The 21873-nt window shown below is 60.8% G+C and overlaps 1 protein-coding gene across 1 annotated transcript in view; it reads left to right on the top strand.

Moving 5' to 3' along the window:
* The window catches only part of NUP210 (nucleoporin 210), a 101586-nt gene extending 79937 nt beyond the window's left edge, over window positions 1-21649 (top strand). The window contains exons 27-40 of the mRNA XM_065885175.1: window positions 510-641; window positions 1827-1985; window positions 4754-4845; window positions 6658-6832; window positions 8191-8366; window positions 10294-10514; window positions 11711-11847; window positions 14296-14419; window positions 15357-15503; window positions 17115-17365; window positions 18459-18675; window positions 18885-18980; window positions 19062-19145; window positions 20324-21649. Coding sequence (XP_065741247.1) covers window positions 510-641; window positions 1827-1985; window positions 4754-4845; window positions 6658-6832; window positions 8191-8366; window positions 10294-10514; window positions 11711-11847; window positions 14296-14419; window positions 15357-15503; window positions 17115-17365; window positions 18459-18675; window positions 18885-18980; window positions 19062-19145; window positions 20324-20424 — 2112 coding nt within the window. The 3' untranslated portion in view covers window positions 20425-21649. The remainder of the gene's footprint in view (window positions 1-509; window positions 642-1826; window positions 1986-4753; window positions 4846-6657; window positions 6833-8190; window positions 8367-10293; window positions 10515-11710; window positions 11848-14295; window positions 14420-15356; window positions 15504-17114; window positions 17366-18458; window positions 18676-18884; window positions 18981-19061; window positions 19146-20323) is intronic.
* Window positions 21650-21873: the final 224 nt, after the last annotated feature.

Here is a 21873-nt window from a genome sequence, read left to right as displayed (position 1 = left end):
GGGCGCCGACCCACAGCCTGGCTCAGGTCCGTCCCCGCCTTTCGCTGCGTCACCTCCACGTGCTCCCTCTGGTCGGCGCTCGGTCAATTCAGATTGTCGGAGACCGAGTCCACCCCTCGTGAGCAGGGACCCCCGCTAGACTGAGAAAGAGGGGAGCAGGGTAAGCTGTGTGGTGGGGGCTGGGGGCTCTGCAGGTGTCCCAGAGCTAGAGGCAGTCGTTTAGGAATGGGGTCTCCCGGCCGAGCTGCGACAGCCCGCGGCCCAAGAAGGACGGGAGGTGCGGGGCTGGTGCTGTGTTCCGCTCGGTCCTTTGCTGTTTCGTCAGGCCTCCTGGGACCTGTGCTGCGCCTGCCGCTGCTTAGGGAGGAATTGGGTGTAGCTCCCGTTGCCCCGCGGAGACAGGGAAGCACCCAGCAGCGGGCGGCAGCTCAGGCAGTGCCCTGGAGCGTCTGGGAGGTGGGGCTCCGGCGCTGGACCCCGGCGGTCATGGGCCTGGCTTCTCCCTGCAGATGCCTGTCTACGTCACCGGGATCACCAACAACCAGAACCCTTTCTCCTTCGGCAATGCCGTGCCGGGCCTGACCTTCCACTGGTCTGTCACCAAGCGAGACATCTTGGACGTCCGGGGGCGGCACCACGAGGTACCCACCCTCCCAGAGTCCCCCGACTCCATCCCAGACAGTGTTGGGGTGGGAAGGTTCTCACCACGTGTCTTGCGCTTCACGCCCTCTCGCGGCTCCCTGACTCCTTCTCCCAAGGCTGCGGCCACACTGTCCCTCCCCGGTGTCCCTCCCGGCCTCTCAGTCTTGCTCGTGTCCAGGAACCTGGCCACCCAGCTCCCCCACCGCGGTTCCCAGGACAGTCCGCAGCCTTTTCACTTTAAGCACGTTCTTGCCGACCAGCTGTGCCGCACAGGGGCTTAGTGACCTGCTAGCGGAAGGCCGCAAAAACGACAGCCTGGTGGGGACATCACAGAAGTTCCAGAACGTCCTGGGGTCCTGGTCGGGGTCCCCAGTCTGTAGCTTCCGACCCCCTTTCCGAGATGACGCCTGGCAGCCCTGGGGTTTTCTCCAGGTTTATCCCAGGACCCCACCCCTGTCCCCTTAGGCCTCCCTAGGGGGTCCCCGGCCCCTCCCTAAGTCTCAGCTGGAGAGAACGTGCTGCCCCCGTTTGTATGAGCTGGAGCCCATGCGTGAGGAGGGGGGACGCGCCCGGGGTCGCCCAGCCAGTGGGCTGTGGGCTGGGTGCCGGCCCTGGTGACTACAGGCTGCCACCCCGTGTGGGCCTTGGTCACGCAGGACCCGAGTGGGGTTGGTGCTGGGGGTTTCTTCTTGTCCTATCCATGGGTGGGGGGGGCGGGGGCCGGGCATGGGATGGGGGTCTCCTGGAGGCTGCCTGAAGCTCATCTAGTGCAGGACGAGGGCCTCCCCCCGACCCTATGGGACCAGAGTCCTGTCCCCAGACTGTCCCCGTGGTACCCGGACGTGTGACTTTTTCACAGACAGCCCACGACGGGGGCTCTGGGGGGGAACACCCCAAGTCTAACATCTTCTTGGTGATTCGCCTGACCCCCCGCCCAGTCGAGGCTCTGAGAAGTCCTGTGTGAGAACGCTGGTTGGCCTAGCCTCTTTCACAGGCTACTGTGAACATGACTCGCAGCACGGGGCGCCCTGCGCTCGTGCTGAGGCGGCCACGGGCTGCAGCCCCCAGGTAGCAGGCCCTGACGGGGCGGGAAGGCAGCAGGATGAGAGCGTTCAGGCAGCGCAGGGGGTCTGGGGCTCCTGTCCGGCTCTGCCCTTTGGGGACACTTTTGACATCTGTCGCAGGCATCGCTCCGGCTGCCGTCGCAGTACAACTTTGCCATGAACGTGCACGGCCGGGTGAAGGGCCGCACCGGGCTGAGGGTGGTGGTCAAGGCCCAGGACCCCACAGCCGGGCAGCTGCTGGGCCTCGCCAAAGAGCTCTCTGACGAGATCCAAATCCAGGTAAAGGACGGGTGGGCAGAAGCCACCGTTAGCGGGAGAGCAAAGGCCAACCCAGCAGCCCTGCTCCTCCCAGGGGCCTTGTGGGCACGTGTCAGGGGGCTGGGGGTTGGGGCTGGGGGTATGAGGTGCTGTGGGAGCCCAGAGATGGGGTGACCCAGGGCTTCATGGAGGGGGTACGTTTCAGGATTGGGGGGCCTGGCATGTGCACAGGGCTGAAGGTCTGAAGTAGCTTAATGTGCTCCCAGAATAGCAGATAATTCTGAGCTCAGAGTCTGGGGTGCCTTCTTGGGCGAAAAGGCTGGGAAATTGTCTGAGCCGGGCATTCGTTTAGTTGTCTGTATATTTCACAAACATGTGATGCACTTAGCAGAAGCAGACACACTCTCCCCACTTCCCAGGCCGGCTCCCACAAAGCCTGCAGGGCAGGGGCTGCTGGTGCAGCTGCCCTAGATGGGCCCGCAGCCCCGGGGGGTGAAGCGCCCCTGTGGGTCCCAGGGAGTGGGCGGGAGAGGGTCCTGAAAGGCCTCGAGGCATGTGCCCTGGAAGACAGAGGGTGCGACCCATCGTTCACTGATGGAAACCGAGCCTTAGGACGGGAGGTGGCCTGCTCAGAGCCCCTCGAGGGGGCACCCAGCAGGACTCGGACCAGGCAGGACCCGAGCCCAGCCACCCCTATCCAGCCCAGGGCTTGACCCACGTCTCTCTCTCCCACCCCTGCCCCCTCTGGGCCCCTCTGTAAAAACAATGAAGAGCATTTTTAGCTTCAGGGACCCCATTCTGCTAATCTGGGGCTCAGTAATGTCTGGGTTCCCCTAAATTGCAAAGAAAAACTGATAGCAGCCCCTAAGTATCATGAGAAAAGAAATGGGTTCAAGCCCCCTCTTCGGGAAGGAGCAAACCATTCCTAAACCAGGCACATACCCCATTAGGGGCAAAGAAGCAGATTTCAAAGAGAAACGCCTGTCTGCCAACCCCCCTCACCCCTGCCTGCACAGGCATACAGGCACACACACATACACACACACACACACATACATACAGACACGCACACAGACACACACACACACACATACAGACACGCACACAGACACACACACATACAAACACACACACATACAGACATGCACACAGACACACACACAAACCACACACACACACACACACACACAGACACATACACACATAGAAACACAGAAATACATGCTCTTCCTAGCTGAAAACAAAGGAAGCAAGTTCTAACACCTATCCTGAAATTAAAGACAGGGCTTTGCAGCCGCCAAGTTCTGTGACCTCAGTCAGGTCGTCTAACCTCTCTGCGCCGCGGTGTCCCTGGCTGACAGCAGATGGGTTTTGAGCACATCGGAAACTTAGAGGCGCTGGATCCAGCCCACAGAGGTGTTTTATTTGGCTCACTCAGGGCTTTGAAACAATTTTTGTTTGTTGCCAACATTTAAAAATAGGAAGATTTTGTCTAAAAGCCCAGTATGAATGCATGGCATGATGCCACACGGCAAAACCAGCAAGAGATAAGGGCCAACCTCCCATTGATAGAGAGGTGCCCCCCAGTATCACAGGCCCCCCAACCCCGTCGTCTCCCTGGCACCGAGGCCGTTCACCATGGTGCTGGCAGTGGTGCTTTTCTGCCGGTCACATAACAGGAGAGGAAGGTCCCCCTTGTACCTTCATGTCCATCTCAAGAGGGACCACAGAGGTCCATGCCTAAGGAAAGTGGGAGGGGACCTGCCTGTGCGTGTATTTCCCGCGAGATACGTAATCAGTGAGGCAGCTTCACTCTGGGTGCCGCCTGCCTGGCAGAAGTGCTCACGCGACTCCAGAACCCGGTCTGGCTCCCAAGGCCGTGCTCCGTGCCCTGTGAGGAAGCACTGCCACTCCGTCGTGTCGCACGAATCCCCCAGCTCTGTGAGACAAGCGTGGCAAGGATGATTACTTCTAGACCCTTTTTACAGATGAGGAAATCGAGGTTGAGTGTACGGTCAGAACATGGCGGTGCGTGGAGGGAGGGGAGTCAGGCCAGTTTCCTCTTGGAAAATCATCCATCAGGTCAGATGATTTTAGACACAGGCCCTTAGGAGCGTCCAGCTGGTCTGATCGGAGCAGAAGCCAGCGGGGAGCCAAAGCTGTGCTTGGCATCTAGGCTCGGATGCCAAGCACGCCAGCAGCCCTGAGGGTCCCTGGAGATAGGTACCTGAAGGGTGCTGGGCGCGTCAGGCTGCGTGCAGAGAGGGGTCTGGAGCCCCAGGGAAGGGCTGCCTCCGTGGCAGGATTAGAGTCCATCCGACATCATCGGGTTTATCGGCTGCTGACCTGAGGTCACCAGGCACCCCGTACCAGTTCTGTGCGGATCCTGCCGGAGCCTGGCAGGCTAGGGGGTGAGAGGCAGGGCTGAAGGGGTGGATCTGGGAGGGGCGTGTAAGGAGCAGCATGTCTCTCTGAGAGGCGAATTGAGAGCTTTCTCCAGGCTCCGTCCTGGCAGCATCACCGAGCAGGACCCTGGGCCCCGTCACTCTGCCGCTTTCCACACACATATGTCCCGAGGGCTCAGGGGAGGCCCGTGCTTCTGTGAAGCAGCCCCAGGGGCTTCACCAGCGCACCTGCTGTCCCTCCTCATTGTGCCTCTTAAAGCTCAGCCACCACATCACCAGCTGCATAACGGGTGCTGGCACCGGCCCCTCTCACCCCTGGAAGACAAGCAGACCCTGGACGTGGTTCCAGGGATCACAGGAAACAAAACTCCCCCTCTCTTCCAGGTGTTTGAAAAGCTGCGGCTGCTGAACCCTGAAATAGAAGCAGAACACGTGTTAATGTCGCCCAACTCATTTGTCAAGCTCCAGACAAACAGGTACGTGACTCAACGCGGCTTCATCCAGGTTGCGAAGCTGTGCGCACGTCCGACGGCTCATCTGTCGAAGTCGTCAGGAGCCGTGGGTGCCTCGGGCGAGCTGCACCTCCCTCCTGGCGTCGCGCTGGAAGCGGGTGCGGCCTCTGCCCTCCTCCCGTCACTGTGGACGTCCCCTGCTCATCTGCGGCGTCTCCCCGTGGGTCCGTCTTCTCCCCGTGGCCCAGAACCTCTCATGCTTTCTGCGGACATCCACTGCTTCAGAGGGGGAAAAGTGCCAGCCTGGAGGTGTTCAATTTCTCGAATGCCCCTGTGTCTTCAAGACTTGCTGTTCCGTGTAGTCTAGGAGCCGGGGCGTCACCTGGGGGTTCGTGAAAATGTGGATCTCGGCCCCTGCTGGGTGGTGGGGACGTGCACAAACGCAGAGAAGCGGGGTTTTGAAGCCTGCCTGCAAACCTGCCTCCTGCCCGGCATTCTAAGACAATGCTTTGGGTAGTGGTGCCTTGTGTGTGAACTGCGGGTGCAAAGTTGGGCATTGTAAGGACCACTGGAGAGACACACACACGTGGGGGACGCACAGCCAACAGTGTCAGCTCCCGGCTCCGTGCAGGGCTCTAGGTCAGAGGTGGGTGACAGCCGTGCCCTTGAGGATTCCGGTGGGGAAGAGGGCAGTGTAGAGAGAGAAGGGCTGTAATGAAACAAGGTACTGTTGAAGCCACAGCCCAAAGGAAGGCCTTCCACGCGAGGATCCGGGGAGGCACGCCCCCAGTGGAGATGCTGGAGCTGGGACTTAAAGGATGCATAGGAGGTTAAGAGGCTGGGGTTGATGAGGGAGGAGAAACTTGAGGCAGAAGCAATGACATTTGCTTAAAGTCATCTGCAGAGCGTTTGTGGGGCTGCGGCACAGAGAGAGGGTGAGCGGGGCCAGGCCTGGGAGGCTTTTCCTTCCTTTCTTTCCTTATAACATCAATGAATATGTAAAAGAGCATAAAATACCGCATAATTTGTCTTCTCCCCAGCGCATATTATCAGTAGTTTTCCAAACCACATTCTTTTTTTTTTTTTTTTTTTTTTATGCGTTACGCGGGCCTCTCACTGTTGTGGCCTCTCCCGTTGCGGAGGACAGGCTCCGGACGCGCAGGCTCAGCGGCCATGGCTCACGGGCCCAGCCGCTCCGCGGCATGTGGGATCTTCCCAGACCGGGGCACGAACCCGTGTCCCCTGCATCGGCAGGCGGACTCTCAACCACTGCGCCACCAGGGAAGCCCCCAAACCACATTCTTAGCGAGTGGCCCGTTTTTATCCAGTTACTGGCCCTTGGAAATAGGACAGGGCAAGGCCATAACTCCCATTTCACAGTTGAGGAAGCCGAGGCCGAGAGAGGGGACACATGTGCCTAAAGATGCACCGTTGTCAGCGGGCTGTCGGGTCTGACTTTGGGCTCCAACCAGCTCAGAGCCCCATCCTCTTCCCGCCGCACCAGGCTGCCTTACTTCAGCAGACTGAAGCCAGTCTACCGTGGAAGGGTCTTTGACAGCAAGTGCCTGTGCTGCTGAGGGGACCCTCAGCTCCCGCATCCTTCCCTCCCACTGACCGGCTCGTGGCAGGTGCCGCTCTCCTTGGAACCCTTGGTTTTACAAATTAGGTTTCCTGTTGGCAACTGATGAGCTGCAGCGGACTGCGCACAGCGTCCTGGTGCACGGCGGGGCTGAGATTAGGCCTCTTCTCCCGGGAGCAGCGGGACTCCCAAACCCCGGGCCCCTTGCTGTGACACTCCTGCTGTCTGTGAACACGGGTCTGGTTTGTTTTCCGAAGGGATGGCGCCGCCTCTCTGAGCTATCATGTCCTGGACGGGCCTGAGAAGGTTCCCATCGTGCACGTTGATGAGAAAGGCTTCCTGGTGTCGGGGTCCATGATCGGGACATCCACGGTCGAAGTGACCGCCCAAGAGGCTTTTGGGGCCAACCAGACCATCATCGTGGCTGTCAAGGTAGGCTCACGTCCGCCTCCTTTTTGGAGTAATAAAATCAGCAGTACTGCTTTCCCCTCGCAGGCGTGTAAGTGAATATACTCACCTTCCAGCCAAGAGATTGTCTGCAAGAGTTTGTTAAAGGTCCTAGGTGAGAAGCTGCATCTTCTGGATGTCGGAGCCGAAGATCCTTGGAGATGATTGATGGCAATGACCTCGTCTCATAGATGGGGAAACTGAGGCCCAGAGAGGCCCATGGTTTTCTGGGACTGGCACTCCAGTGTCCTGACCAGTCAGCATTGAATGTGTGTGCTGGCTCTTGACCCAGAAACCATTACATTACAGACGGCACCTCGTAGGATGAGGTGACCCGTCTTACAGGCAAGGAGACCAAGACTCAGAGTGTCACACGGTAATTGAGAGTCAGGCTCTGGGTTCTAGCCCACGTCGGCCTGGCCCCGGTTGGTGTCCTCCAGTCCCAGCCAGCGCTCCCGTGTCCCCTTGCCGTTCTGTGCTCCTCAGAGACAGGACTTTCTCCTTGGGCGTCCCTGGGTTGGGTCCTGGGGTTTATCCTGAGCAGAGTTTTCTTTGCACAACTGATCCTCAATGACAGAGAAAATACACGACCACTGTAATATTTAGATTTTGCTTGGGTCGTGGGTCTATTTCCTTGCTAACATCTTTTTGTTTCAAGATGGGTGTCTAGCAGGGAACCGTCCACCCTAGTTTTCGAGTAAGTGAAAGTGACTGACCACCCATCCTGTGTCAACAGATAGTTTTGAGCCCCAGCTGTGTGCCGGTCACTGCACCACTGATCTTCGTCAAAGAAACTGGGCTTTTTGGGGGCTGGCTTTTCGACCAGGATGGATTTTACCTGGAGTCAGAGAACCAAGTCTGCTGTCTAAAGAGCTTGCTGTCTAGGGTTCCCGAAACCCATCATCCCCTCCTTTTCCCATCTCCCCTTTAACTGGGGCGTCTGTTCCTGGCAGCTCTGTAGCGTACGGAGGCCTCCAGGCAATGCTGCCCCCGCAGTCCGAGCGGGCATTGTTTCTAGTTTAAATGCCTGGAGCCAGGTCCTCCAAAGAAGCTGAGCAGTCAAAGCCCAGAGGATATTTTTGCAACATGAATAATGATGTAATTTGTCACAGCCATGGCTTTTGACTCTTGTGGGTTGGGTTTCCTGAGCGCGAGGCCGGCCGTCATGCAAGGAGGGGGCCACCGTCGCGGGCTGAGCCGCTCTTTCCATGACCCCAAGTCGGTCCAGCCCCCATGCCTCCTGAGATGGGGACTGGCTAGGGGCAGGCGTCCGTTCTCGGGAGGGGGCTCTTCAGAGAGGTGTTCCTGGCGCAGTTGTCACTGCATTTGCTCACTGTCCCCAGGTGTCCCCTGTTTCCTACCTGAGGATCTCCATGAGCCCTGCCCTGCACACCCAGAACAAGGAGGCTCTGGCAGCCCTGCCCCTGGGAGTGACCGTGACTTTCACCGTCCACTTCCACGACAACTCGGGAGACATCTTCCACGCTCACAACTCTGTCCTCAACTTTGCAACTAACAGGTAGGGGTGGGCCCCCCTCGTTCCCCACATGAAGTCACGTCTCGATCAGACCCAGATCTGATTCACGCAGGTGACTGATGGCCACGCGGAGAGGCCAGCGCCCCTGAGAGGAGAGTTTGTTACTCACGGTTCCCAAGAGCAGGGGGTGCGCCTTGCTCGCAGGGCCACGGGGGAAGCACCGGGCTCAGCCAGGCATCAGGAGCAAGGGGAGGCGTGGCCGAGAGTCTGTATTACCGGAAGGCACGCAGTCATTCAGCAGAGGTGCCCCAATGGGCAGGAAGCAAAACCCAGATGTTGGGGTTTGTGGTTGGAAGGTCTGTAGTAAGATTTTGTGCAGCCGTGAAGGCTGGACTGCAGGGGAGATGCATACAGCCCTGGTCGCTGGGCTGGCCCTGTGGTCAGTGGATGCAGAGCGCCAGTTATACCTGCTACAAAAGCTGGTCAGAGAAGACACACACTTTCCAACGCTCAGGCCCTTCTGCGTGCCGTCTCGCCGACTCCTCGCTGTCACCCGTTTGTAGAGGCCCAGAGAGGTCAAGCCACTTGTCCAGGGCCACACAGCCAGGAAGTGGGGTTTGGATACCAGGTCCCACTGGGCTCCAAGGGCAGTTGTTTTTGGCTGGTGCTTCTGAAATACAAATGCAGCCTCAGGCCTAATGTGAGGAGAGAGGGGGTGGTCTCCAGGAAAGAGAGCTGTGGCCTCAGGCTAGACCTGCCCCCATGTCTGAGTCTACTGGAGCAGCGGTTCTCAAAGTGTGGTCCCCAGACCAGCATCATTACCACCGCCTGGGACACTCAGAAATGCACATTCTCAGGGCCCAACAATCTGGGCTGTAACGAGGCCTTCAGGTGATTCTAAAGGTTAGGAACCGTTGTCCTGGGGGACGCAGACCAAGCTAAGAGCAGGAGGGAGGAGCTCCAGACCTAGGAGGAAGGAGGAGCGCTCCAGAGAGTCTTCTCTGGGCGCAGAAGCTCACGTCCCGGTGTTGGTGACCATTGCACCGTGGGCTTCCCATGGGCCCTGGAGCAGATGTGTCCCCTGTGGCCCCGTCTCCAGGGCCGGGCCCTGGGAGAGCAGGGTTTGGAGTTGGGCCCTGTTCAAGCCGGGCTCGGCCCTTTATGGGGCCCGTGAGCTTGGGCGGGTCACCCTTCCAGGCTGCTGTGTCCACACCTTTCACGTGGAGAACGTGGCCTAGTCCCCGGGGCCACCAACTGAGGCTGTGGTCGCCAGGGCCTCTGGCATGCCGTGGCGCTCTCTGCACACAGCAGGGCATCCGCCGGTCTGGGGCGAAGGCTGCCCTGGAGGGAACGGCGCCCCATGTCCAGCTCCCCTGCAGAAGTCACTCGGGCCTTGTGTGGCGGGGAGCGTCCATCTCCGAGAGAGCGGTCAGGGCTCGGGGGTGTGGACAGGGAGGCAATGGAGCAGAGACCTTGACCCTCCCCCTGCCCAGCCCAGCCGTCCCTCCGGCCCCGCGGGGGTTGCCGTCACTGAGTGCCCCCCGTGTGCCCACGTGCCGGCTGCTGGCCTGAGCCCTTTCCAGCTGCTGACCGGGTTCGCGGCTCACGTCAAGCCTGTGACGTGGGTACATTGTCAGCCCCGCTCGGCAGATGAGGTAGCGAGCAGGGGCGATGTCACTGGTCCCAGTAACACGGCAGAAGGCAGCCTGTGCCTCCCCGAGTGTCCTGGTTCCCTACTGGGAAGGGACGAGAGCACAGGGTACATCACTTTCCTCTGGGGGGATGGTGACGCTGGCCATCCTGTCTGGGCTGGGGGTCCCCCCGCCCCACCCGGGTGGTGGGTGAATCAGGTCGGTGTGGCCTGCGAGTCCCTCACCCGGGTGACATCGGGGCGCAGTGGGCGGGTGCTGGCTCCTCCCTCAGAGCTGGGGCCTCTCCCGAGACTGAGAGCCACGTCTCCTGTGCCCAGGGACGAGTTTGTGCAGATCGGGAAGGGCGCCACCAACAACACCTGCGTGGTCCGCGCGGTCAGCGTGGGCCTGACACTGCTCAGAGCGTGGGACGCGGCGCACGGCGGCCTCTCTGACTTCGTCCCGCTGCCTGTCCTGCAGGCCATCTCCCCCGAGCTGTCCGGAGCAGTGGTGGTGGGGGACGTCCTCTGTCTGGCCACGGTTCTGGTCAGCCTGGAAGGTACGAGAGATTCTGGCCGAGGGAACCATCTCTGTGGTTGGGAGGTGGGACGGGGCTCTCAGCCCGCTGTGACAGGTGTGCACGTGGAGCTTGGTGATGTTCTAGAGCGGGCGTCGGAAAACTGCTGCGCCGGCCAGAGCCAGCCTGCCGTCTCCTTCCGCAGCAGGCTTTTGTTGGTGCTCGGCCACACCCCTGCGTCTCCGTGTCATCAGTGGCCGTTTTCACGCCGCATCTGCTGGCCCGAGTGGTGGCATCAGAGACCCTCGGGCCCACACAGCCCCAAAGACTTACAATCTGGCCCTCTACAGAGAAGCTTGCCCCCCGCCCCCGCTGTAGGGGTTTTCCACCCTTATGGAAACCGTCCACCCCCATAGTCACGAGCCACGGGACCTTGGAAACGTGGCCGGTGTAGCTGAGGAGCTGACTGTTAGGTGTTTTGTTCGGTTGTGGTTTCGGCCGCGCCGCACGGCATGTGGGATCATAGTTGCCCTGGTCCCTCGCCCCCTGCCCTGGAAGTGCGGTGTCTTAACTGCTGGACCACCAGGGAAGTCCCTGACGGTTCGGTGTTGAGCTTCTTGGCGGGGCTGCTGCATGGGCAGGTGCCTCTAGGAGGGAACCTCAGCCAAGGAAGCCGCAAAGCGGTGGGGCAACTGTCCGCACCAGCCGTGCATCCACGAGCCACGCGTGCAATCATTTACTTAATTTTTTCCTAATTGGCTCCCTTGTTTTAAAGCTAATTAAACTCATTGTAGAAGGAAGTTACACGCTGCCTTTAAAGAAAAGCACGTATTATTTGCCACAAATAGAATGTGGTTGTTGAATCCTTTCTTTGCGTTTATCACGTGACGAGATCGGCTCTTCACTGAGGACCGCAGTCTAGTGACAGCTCAGAGTCTGCCACCGCCTTGTTTGTTCAAAGGGGATTGCTGAACAGGGTGGGCGGGCGGGGGCGGTGCAGTGGGGAGGCATGCAGTGGGCCGGCCCTGGGGGGCCAGCGCCCGGGTTACCCCAGGGTGGGAAATGACCAAGAGATTCCCAGCAGGGAGGCACTGTGGTCGCAGACAGGAGCCGAGCGGTGGGACAGTGGAGCGTGGGGCTGGGGGCGGCGAGGACACTGCCCAGGTGACCCAGGTGAGACGCAGTGGCTGGAGTGTCAGTCATGGGAAAGAGGGGTCATGTGCAGCTTCCCCTCCCAGGCATCTCCGGGACCTGGAGCTCATCAGCCCGCAGCATCCTCCACGTCGACCCCAAGACGGGCGTGGCCGTGGCCCGGGAAGCGGGATCTGTGACCGTTTACTACGAGCTCGCCGGGCACCTGAAGACCTACAAGGAGGTGGGGCTTTGGGGCCCACGTGGCCGAGCCTTTCGGGGTGGAACTCTCAGATTCCGTACTGACTGATTCCCGTTTGTTAGGAAGAAGGAAGGTGCAGCACCTCAGGAGGCAGGCGGATGGGGATTCGTGAGCCTGGAGGCGGCAGGTTCCCCCTCCCAGGCTGCCGGCTCCCTAGTCCACAGTGGTGGGAGGACAGAGGCGGCCTCCTGGGGGGTGATCCCCGCGCCCACGTGCTTCGGCTGAGCCCTGGGGGCAGGATTGTCTGCTTGGGCGTCCCCCGGGAGTCGCGGCCGTAGGTGGTCCCGCTTAGCGATTTGGCATCACCGGCAAAGTTAAACTCCCCCAGCAAGTCACCTTTTGAGTCTTTCTGGAGGTGAACAGAACCGCTCTCTCTTCTGTTTATCTCCAGCCGAGAATGAATCGATGAGCAGTCTGGCTGCGTTCCACGCGTCTCATTTTTAGAGCAGCGTGTGCCCTGTGGAATCTCGCAGTTTAACTTAATAGCGGGTGTGTTTAGTGCTGCGACCCTGCAGTCCGGGCGAGCCCAGTGCAGATAGAGGCACCTTGAGACGAATAAAGCAGTACCCCCCCCCCACCCCCAAGCAGCCCCAGAGGGTGGTCGGGCAGGGCTGGGGGAGCTGGCAGAGGAGGGCACCGCACGGGAAAGGTGGGCAGGGTTCGAGAGCCAGCCCTGGGGCTGGAACCCGGGGTGTGTGAGAGCGGAGGCTAGCTTTGCGATCAGATCACAACAGTGGTTAAGCTCGGGGGCCAGGCTGCCTGGGTTCAAATCCCAGCTGGGCCACTGAGAGGCTGTGTGACTTTGGGTAAGTTACTTGACCTCTCTGTGCCTCCGTTTTCTTACTGGTAAAATGGGGCTAACATTGTTGTGTGGATTAAATGAATCATTAATGTGTGCGAAGCCCTTAGAATGGTACTCAGCACACAGCACGTGCTCCGTGGGTATGAGCTGCTGCTGCTGCTGTTCGGGGTAAAGATGTTGAAACCGATGCCAGACACAGTAGGGATTCATCAGAGATTTTTTAAAGGCAAGAGTGATATAGATCAGAAGTATGTTTGGAAAGATTGCCTGGTGCCTGGCTGAGTCTAAGAGCCTGAGGGAGGGGGCATGGCTGCAGGGTGGCAGCTGAGAGACAGAGGATGGGCCCTCACTGGCACGCCTGGGGAGGCCAAAACTAAGGGTGGGTTTGGAGAGACTCCAGAGGGAGGGTCATCAGAGCTTGGTGACCGTTTGGAAGCGGGGCCTGGGAGAGGGAGGCCTTGGGGATGAGTCTCCGGGTCTGGCTGGGGCGACGAGGGGGAGGATGGCCCTTTGCAGAGAGGGGAGCACAGAAGGAGGCGCCAGTGTCGGGGGAGGACGATGGGGAGTTTGAGGTGTTTGTAGCTCCTCCAGGTGGGGCTGGTGGTGACGCAGCTGGGCCGGCGCGTCTGGAGCTCTGGGGCCCAAAGCTGGAGACAGCGGAGGGTGGGGTGCCTGCAGCACAGACGTGGGTCTGAAGCCCTGGGGGTGGCGGGAACACGCAGGGCCTACCGGAGCAGGAGGGAGCGGGACCAGGCTTGGGGCCCTCTGCCAGGTGTGGAGGAGGACGGGGCAGGAGACTGCAGAGCGGAAGTCAGGAGCAGAGAAGGCGAGGGGGGGCAGCGGGAAGGACCCGGGCAGGGGCGCAGGTGACTGCGGTCAGTCTGGAGGGTGAGGAGCCGGCCCTCCAGCTCAGCATCGGCCACGGCTGCGGGGTCTGCGGGAGCTTGGGGAGGAGTGAGACCCCGTCCCTGCTCTCGAGGGACTCACGTGCTGGTGGAAGCAGGCCCGTGGGGGGCAGGAAGTGCTCGGCGCCTGCCCAGAGCCGGAGACGGCCTTCCACCGGGAGGCGGTGGCCCACAGCTGGGCCTGCAGGGCGGAGTGTTGGCCCTGCAGGAGTGTGGAAGGGGTACCCGGCCTAGGAAGGCTCGTCCTGCCTCAGGAAGGTGCTCAGTGGTTAGATGGGAGGGGTGAGCCGGGAGATAACTTGGGGAGATGAGCCTCGGCTGCCACCACTGGGCCGTGTGGGTCTGCATTTTGGTCAGGCTGATTTATGGTGAATAAATGGCAGTGAAGTAAAATGGATCCTTCTCTCTTTGCTGAAAGATTAAGTAACCCAACTGATGTGCAGAGACGCGATCATAACTGACAGGGGAGCCAAAGTCTGCAGCCCGCCCCGACAGCTGCTTGCATTCAGGCCTGGTGTCACCCTGCCCCGCTGCTGGGGCAGCCGGCTCCCGGGAGAGTCAGGCCAGCCTGGGTCTAGTCCAGCTCTGCCCCGTCTGAGCAGCTCACGTAGCCTCGGAGCCTCAGTCCTGTCCCCTGTACTGCGGGAAGGGCAGTACCTGTGTCCCAGGCGCTCGGCCTGCATGGTCAGCTCTCAAGGGCCTGCCTTGGCTTCCCCCCCCCAGATAGTGGTCAGCGTCCCTCAGAGGATCGTGGCCCGGTACACCCGCCCCGTCCAGACCAGCTTCCAGGAGGTTGCGGCCTCCAAAGTGATGGTCACTGTGGGAGACCGGAGCTCTAACCTGAGAGGTAAGGAGTGAGGGGTCGTGTGTCCCGCGTGGGCCCGGCCAGGCCAGGAGGCCAGGGGCCTCGGGACCTTCTGATGGGGTTTTGCTGCTTTTCCTACTCAAACTCGCTGACTCCGAGGCGGGCATTTAACCCCCGCTGGCCCACCCCTTCCAGCTGTTTAGAAATTCGAGTCCTCCACAGGCAGTGAAGGGATCTTCCTGAAAGCCCAGTGCTGCGAAACTGCCTGTTTCTGGGCTGGAGGTGCAACGTCAGCCCAAGGGCACCCAAGTGGAGAAAGCCACTATTCATCCCAGAAAATGTGGCTTAGCAGGCCTCACCACCGATTTTGATTTTCGTAATTACCTCTCCCAAGTCATGCATAGAACGTTCGACCTCATCCCCTGCCTGTGACAGCCCTGGACAGCAGCTGCCGGAAATAAATGCATCAATACAGGCTGTTTTTAAAAAACCACTTAACTGGTAGAATTCAATACCACTGTCGTGGTTCTGATGCACCTCTCCTGCCTCGTGGTCACCTCTCTCCCTGCTCCAGTGCAAGTGGACAGCACTGTGCCATTGCCCAAACGATGCTCAGGGTATTAGTGGGGAACTAGTGCCCTCCTGATGTCCAGGGATAAATCGCCCGTTTTCCCTGCTGACAGGAGCAGACAACACGCACTAGCGGGCTCGACCCGCTGCCGTGCCCCTGGATGTGGGCTCTGAAAAAACGCTGAAATCGCCCATGCTGCAGGATGCCCCCCATTCCCACATAAAGAGTAATTTGTCCTCAGCTTTTATAAACTGCAGCTTCATGAGGAGGAATGCGGGCACAGGTCCGGTTCTTGGGCCGGCCGGCCAGCCTCCACGTGGCCTGCTCTCATGTCCTCGTGCTGGGGCTCTGCAGGTGGGGGCCTCGGGGGCCTGGGTGCACGGCCTTCTCACCCCCTCCCGTCTCCAGGTGAGTGCTCCCCCGGCCAGGTGGAAAGCATCGCAGCCCTGCACCCAGAGTCCCTCCTCGGCTGCCAGCTACAGTTCAAACAAGACATCTTCGACTTCCCAGCCCGTGAGGTTTTCACCGTAGAACCGGAGTTCGACGCTGCCCTGGGTGAGTCTGCAGGGTTTGGTAGTGAACACTGACCTGCGTGGCAGGTTCGCCTGCGGTTCATTTGGCCCGCGGTGGCCGTCTGTCCGGGGGGCGGTATCCGTCAGGAGCCCAGCCTGGGGACCGATGCTGTCACCCCGGCCTCTGGTTCCCTGCAGCCACCGGGAGGGGTTGGCATTCCCAGCTGCTCTCAGCAGCCACCTACAGCTGGCGGAAAGGACTCGGTTCAGAGTTGGGAACCTGGTTCCAGGCCTTTCCTGCTCTTCTGGCCTCAGGGCCTGCAGGCGAGGAGGCTGCTTCCCTCGTGAAAAGGGAAGGGTGGTGCCCTGCTCTGCTGGCATGACGGGGCTCTGAGAGGGATGGAAGGGACTTTATTCAACCGGCAGTTGAGGGCATGGGCGTCTGTGGAGTGTAACTGCTCCACGGAACTGGTAACCAGAGCCGTGGAACTGGCAGCCGGCACCACGGGCTGGAGCGGCGTGCTGGCCGCGTGGAGTGACCCGAGTGTCACCAGGTCACTAAGAGGAGGGCCCCCCCTCGCCGGATGCCGTGAGCACTCAGGACAGGCCCTGGGATGGGCTTGCACCGTGCCCAGCTTGTGCACGTGCCGAGACGCTGAGTCCCGTGCTCGTGCAACGAGACTGTCAGTGTTGTCGTGAGAGGGGCTGGGGATGACCACTTGACACGTCGCTCAGTTCTTTCTAAGAATCCGCTGCCACCGGCCTGCAGCTCCCAGGGGCCAGGCGAGGCCCTCCTCTCCCTGGTTCACTCTGCGTCTCTGTCCCTCTGGCAGCAGCGCGAGAGCGTCCTCGGCGCCCCGGCTGCCGTGTGGGATACAGGCGGCGTATCCTGAGGGCACACTGTGTACAAGACCTGAGCTTGGGGCTTAGCACACAGTAGGCACTTGGTGGTCCCGGGCCCCGTGGATTCACCAGCACAGCCCCACGAGGGGTGCGATGTCACCCCCGCTTGACAAGGGAAACAGAGTCAGCAAGGAAGCCGACTCACCTGGGGCCTCCTGGCTGGTGGTGGGGAGAGAGGAGGAATGGAAGGGACTCACCTAGAGGCGCCTGGCTGGTGGGAGCACAGGAGGGACCCCAACCCAGGTATCCTGATTCCTGGATCTGGAGCTTTCCAAGGCACCACTCAACAGTGTTCATTCAGCTCTTTTACCCACTGTGGGTCAGGCATGGACCCTGAATAGTCCCAATCAGGCCTCCACAGAACTTCCTGCCGCACCTGGGGCGTCAGCAGTACTGGGGCCCAGCCCCACTCACGTACGGCCAGTGTTGGGTCGTGGTATCTGTTCACCATTCCCTCACCCCTGTTCTGAGCCAGACTGGCCGGGCCCTGAAATGCAGAGCTGGAGCAGGCATTCCTGCCCCAGGGGAATCCATGAGCAGAGGATTCTGAGACAGAGAGGGGGAGAGCTGGTCACAGAAAGGGTGTCCAAAGGGAGGGGGGCACTGAAGAGGGACTTCCCAGGAGGCCCCGGGAGGAGGGCATGCCTCACCCGGGCTCTGCAGGGTGGGTAGGAGTCCTCCAGGGAGCAGGGTTAGCATCAGGGCCTAGGTGGAGAGGAGACGAGGTGGAATAACGCCCTTGTCTCCACAGGCCGGTACCTCTGCTCGGTGACTATGCTCAGGCTTACGGACAGGCAGCTGAAGCACCTGAGCCTGAAGAGGACAGCACTGCTGGTCACTCCCTCTCTCCCAGGCAGCCACTTCTCCGGAGAGCAGGTCGGGGCCGAGGTGCCCTTCAGCCCAGGGCTTTACACTGACCAGGCTGAAATCCTTTTGAGCAACCACTACACCAGCTCCGAGGTCAAGGTCTTTGGTGCCATGGAAGTTCTGGAGAACCTGGAGGTGAGTGGTGACCAGGCAGGAGCCAAGGCCTCAGAGGGACCAAGAGGCAGGGAGGACCAGCTGGGGTGTGGCGATCCTGGACCACCTCTCTTTAAAATTAAAAGTTGTAAGGGAATTCCCCAGTGGTCCAGTGGTCAGGACTCCGCACTTTCACTGCTGAGGGCACTCGTTCAGCCCCTGGTCAGGGAACTGAGGTCCTGCAAGCTGCGTGGCGCAAAATTAAAAAAACTAGAACATTTTAAAAATTAAGTCCCTTGACCCTTTTCCCCATAGCACTGCCGCTGTCTGTCGTCCCGTAGAATCGTGTGAATGGTTGTGATTGCCCCCGGTCTTCCCCGGCTGGAAGTGACCTACGCGGGGAGACGCTGAGTGCAGGGCCCGCCTGACACGTGGCATCTGCTCAGCGAACGTGTCCCGTGTCCATGAATGAATTCGGGACGGGGGGGGCACGCTGACGAGGGGCAGGAGGAAAAGCTCTAACCTCTGACCTATCACTGATCCACTGATGCCGCACACCTGGGGACGATGATGTCCCCATCTCTGGGCCTGGGTTTCCCCCTCCGTTGAGTGGCGGTGCAGGACACCGGTCCTGCGTCCCGGCAGGCCGGGAGGAGGTTGGGGTGATGTGCGAAGGGCTCGCTGGTGTCTCCGCCGGCTCCTTCTCTGGTCTCACTGCGGCAAACATAGCTGAACGTCCTCACAGTGACACAGGCATGAAGTTGCTATTGGTGGTGGAGCTCCTGCTGGGCCCCAGGCTGGGCTGCTGGCCACGGGCCATGGACAGAACTCCTGGCTGCTCCCTTGGGAAGCTGGAGTTCGGTGGTCGCTCACGCAGTGCAGCGTTTTTTTTAAGGAGCTCTTGATTAGAATTCCATGATATTGATTTGTCCTTTCCCTAAAAATGCCCCAGCATAGACAGCGTGCTCCCCTGAGTTTGCGGATTGCATGCCTGTCAGAAGTGCCCAGGCCTCCTCACCTGCCTGGGAAGCGGGAACTGGTAGGGTCCGCGCCATCGGCCCACGGGCCCAGGAGGGCAGCTCACGTGTGTCAGGCAGACGTGGGGTGTGCCCCTCAGCCCTGACGTCTCTCCCAGGTGAAGTCAGGGTCCCCGGCCGTGCTGGCCTTCGTGAAGGAGAAGTCTCTGGGGCTGCCCAGCTTCGTCACCTACACAGTCGGCATCTCGGACCCCACGGCCGGCAGCCAGGGGCCTCTGTCCACCACCCTGACCTTCTCCAGCCCCACCACTAACCAGGCCATCACCATCCCCGTCACCGTGGCCTTCGTGATGGATCGCCGGGGACCTGGTGCTCGTGAGTTACGGGACGGGACACCCGCTGGGAGGGACCTGGCAGAAGGGACGGGCAGAGTGGTCCAGGTGGGAGTGGAACCGGGAGTCTGAAGGCTGCAGGAGCAGAAATGCAGAATGTGTCTCTCACCCGGGGCCCCTCACCCTCTGAGCACGCACACGACGTGAGGGGCTCCGCACACGGTTCGGTAACTCTCTTTCCTTGGACCACAGACGGCGCCGGCCTCTTCCAGCACATCCTGGACTCCTACCAGGTCATGTTCTTCACGCTGTTTGCCCTGCTGGCCGCGACCGCGGTCACGATCATAGGTGAGGCGGGCGTGCCGTGTCCCCACCCCCCGATTGCTCCCGCATCCCCACCCCCACTCTAACCACCCGTGCGTCTCGCAGCCTACCACGCGGTCTGCACACCCCGGGAGCCCAGCACACCACCGGCCCTCTCCCCGCGAGCCAGCCCTCGGCACAGCCCGCACTGTGAGTAGCCACCCCGAGGAGCGGGCGGCGGGGGAGGATCCCCAGGTCTCAGAAGGCCTGGCCCTGGGCATGAGCTGCAGCTGGGCTGTGAGGCCCAGAGGAGGCCTGCGAGCTGGTGGGGGAACGGGAGCTGGCGGATGCTGGTCCTGGAGGGGCTGGGGCCAGGGAGCCCTGTCTCTGCGGGTGGGCGTGTGGGGCCGGGGTCCCACCCGCTGGGGCTACCGCGAAGGGCTCTCAGCTGGGGCTGGACGGGCTGACTCAGAGGGGAGGGTTCTGGGGGTCCCGATGAGGTGTTTCTCGGATGAAGAAGAATCACTGGACTCGTTCCTGTTAGCGGTGCCCCCGCCTCTGGTGGTCCTGAAGCGCTGGTGACCCTGCACAACCCCAGGGTCTCCTCTCTCTGTGAGTGGTGTCCCCTGAGGCTGTGCAGTACCCAACCTGCACCGCTGTCCGTGGCATCCCTGTGTCTCTGGATTCCCATTCAAGGGTTCTCTCCCCTCCACAAGGAATCCTTGAGGGGGTGTCTGCTGACCTATGGGGCCATGGCCTGGCTTCAAGGGCTCCGTGAGTTGTTTGAAAGAGGACACAACTGTGTATATAGGTTGGTGTTCCTGGGGTAACAAGATCCTACATGCATCCTGGACCCCTAGAATCACAGCCTTCTCTCAGGCCCGCGACCCCAGGGAAAGCCGTGGACTGCCCAGCAGCTCGCTTCCCCACGTCAACTCCGATTCCCCATGCAGCTGTGCTTGCAGTGGGCGCTCGCCTTGCTAACTGCGTCCCCCAGCACACCCCTCCCCGGTTTGTTGGAGCCACGCTGGGGGCCTCGCGTTGCCTCCTGGGCACTCCAGACCCTTCGCACACGTTGGAGTCTGTTTGTGCAGCTTTCTCTGCCCAGATGGACGGGCCCGCTCCCCGTGTGTCCTGTGGATGGGACGTGGCCGTGGGATCCTGGGACCTGGCAGGCTGTGCGCGCCAGGAGGTCAGGGTCACGGTCCAGGCCTCTGCGTGCACAGCTCAGCAGGCCCCTGTGGGCCTCGTGCGCTGGCCCGGGAGCCGGGGGCGTAGCTGGGCAGCAGCCCCTCGGAGCCGTTGTCTGGCGTAGGCCCTGCGGGGTGTGAGGAACGTAGAGGTCTCCCTTTGGCTCCTTGCTCACCGGGGCTCTCTTCCCACCCTAGATGTTGCTGCCTCATCGCCAACGCCTTTCAACGCGCTGCTTCCTGCTCGCAGAGCCAGCCCTCCCTCGGGGCTGTGGAGCCGTGTGTACCCCTCCCACTAGTCAGGAGGGCCAGGACCCCCGTGCCTCCACCACCCCAGGGCCGGGCCTGCTGGGTCCAGCCTGGAGCAAGCCCGGCCGCCGCCGCCGCCCCTCTTCCTGTAACTGTAGCTTAGGCCACGCTCACGAGCTTGTTCTTATAAGTAGGAGTTTAAGTTTGTTGTCTGGGGGTTTTTGTTGTCGTTTTCTACTGAGAGTCTTGCAAAGGCAAAGACCTTGGCTCCTTCCTCAGCCTGGTGGTCTGGGGTTTCGGGACGATGTACACTTCGGCTTTTAGTTTCTTGGTCTCTAAAATCGCTCCCTTCTCAGGACCTGGAGCCGGTGGGAGTCTGTGGAGTAGGGGTCTGTAGATGCTGTGATAGCAGTGGTCTCAGGGAAAGGACTTTCTATTGGATTTTTTACTTGTGTGGGTTCTTCTCTCTATGGAAACTGGACTTTTCCCCTCGTCGGGCTGCTGCTGGGAAATGATTGCAGTGAACAGACACGAGTGACAGGGGCCGCCCCGTCCGTGCACAAGGAGCCTCAGGACCGGGGCCAGGGCGCCCGGCTCAGCCTCGGGGGCGCCCGAGACGCCGGGGAGCTGGGAGCTGGGCCTCCTGCCCGCCTCGGGCCACTGTGAGTGGATGGCCATCCTTTGTGGTGCTTTGTTTCCCGAGCGGTGTACTTGGACTCGGCCCCGGGGGGTCCAGCTCATCCTCCCTGTCCTGGCTTCGCTATCAGCACAGGGACTTCGGAATCGGAGCTGGGAAATGTCCTTGGCCTGGAGACAGGGACTCTCCTTGTGTTCCACTGTTCCGCCCACGCACAGACCCATGTTCTCTGTCCCTCCCTCTGTACAAAGCACCTCGCGGATCTGAGCCTCTGCCGCCCCTCGGGACGGCCTCCCTCCGGGCAGCTCCCAGGACGGGCCGGGGAGGGGGCGACTCGGAAAACGCCCTCCTTCCCAGCCCTCGTCCACACAGCAGCCGAGACCTCCAGGATGCGGCCCCTCCTGAGGCCGGGGTGCCGTGCCGCGCCCAGGAAGGCCCGGAGCCTGGCAGGCGTGGACCCCAAGCTACACACGGGAATCCGCCTCAGCCCTTTGGGACTGGGCCACGCGATTTATTTTTTTAAAGCTGGAGACAGGAAGAATTGTGCCTTGCATATTACTTGAGCTCAGACTGGCAACTTGGATGTAAATAGGCGCATTTCTACTTGGTTTATTTAATAAAGCTCTATAATTTCTTAAGATGTGCGTGATTATTGCCGGAATCACATGCGTCCTGCCCAGAAGTGACTCGGGCCTGGTGACATTGCTTGCCGTGGTGTGCATTTGGGGAGCAGGTCTGTGTCCTGCCAGCCTCTCTTCTCTAGCTGGGCAGCCCAGCCTCCTTCCCACCCCTGAGGGACCGGCAGGCACCAGGGCGGGGTGCCGTAGTGTCTGCCCACAGCTGCCTGCTCAAGGCCCCCAGA

Source organism: Phocoena phocoena, chromosome 10, assembly GCF_963924675.1.
Source record: "Phocoena phocoena chromosome 10, mPhoPho1.1, whole genome shotgun sequence".
NCBI lineage: Eukaryota > Metazoa > Chordata > Mammalia > Artiodactyla > Phocoenidae > Phocoena > Phocoena phocoena.
The sequence above is the reverse complement of the archived record's forward strand: the minus strand, read 5'-3'. Positions and strand labels throughout refer to the sequence as shown.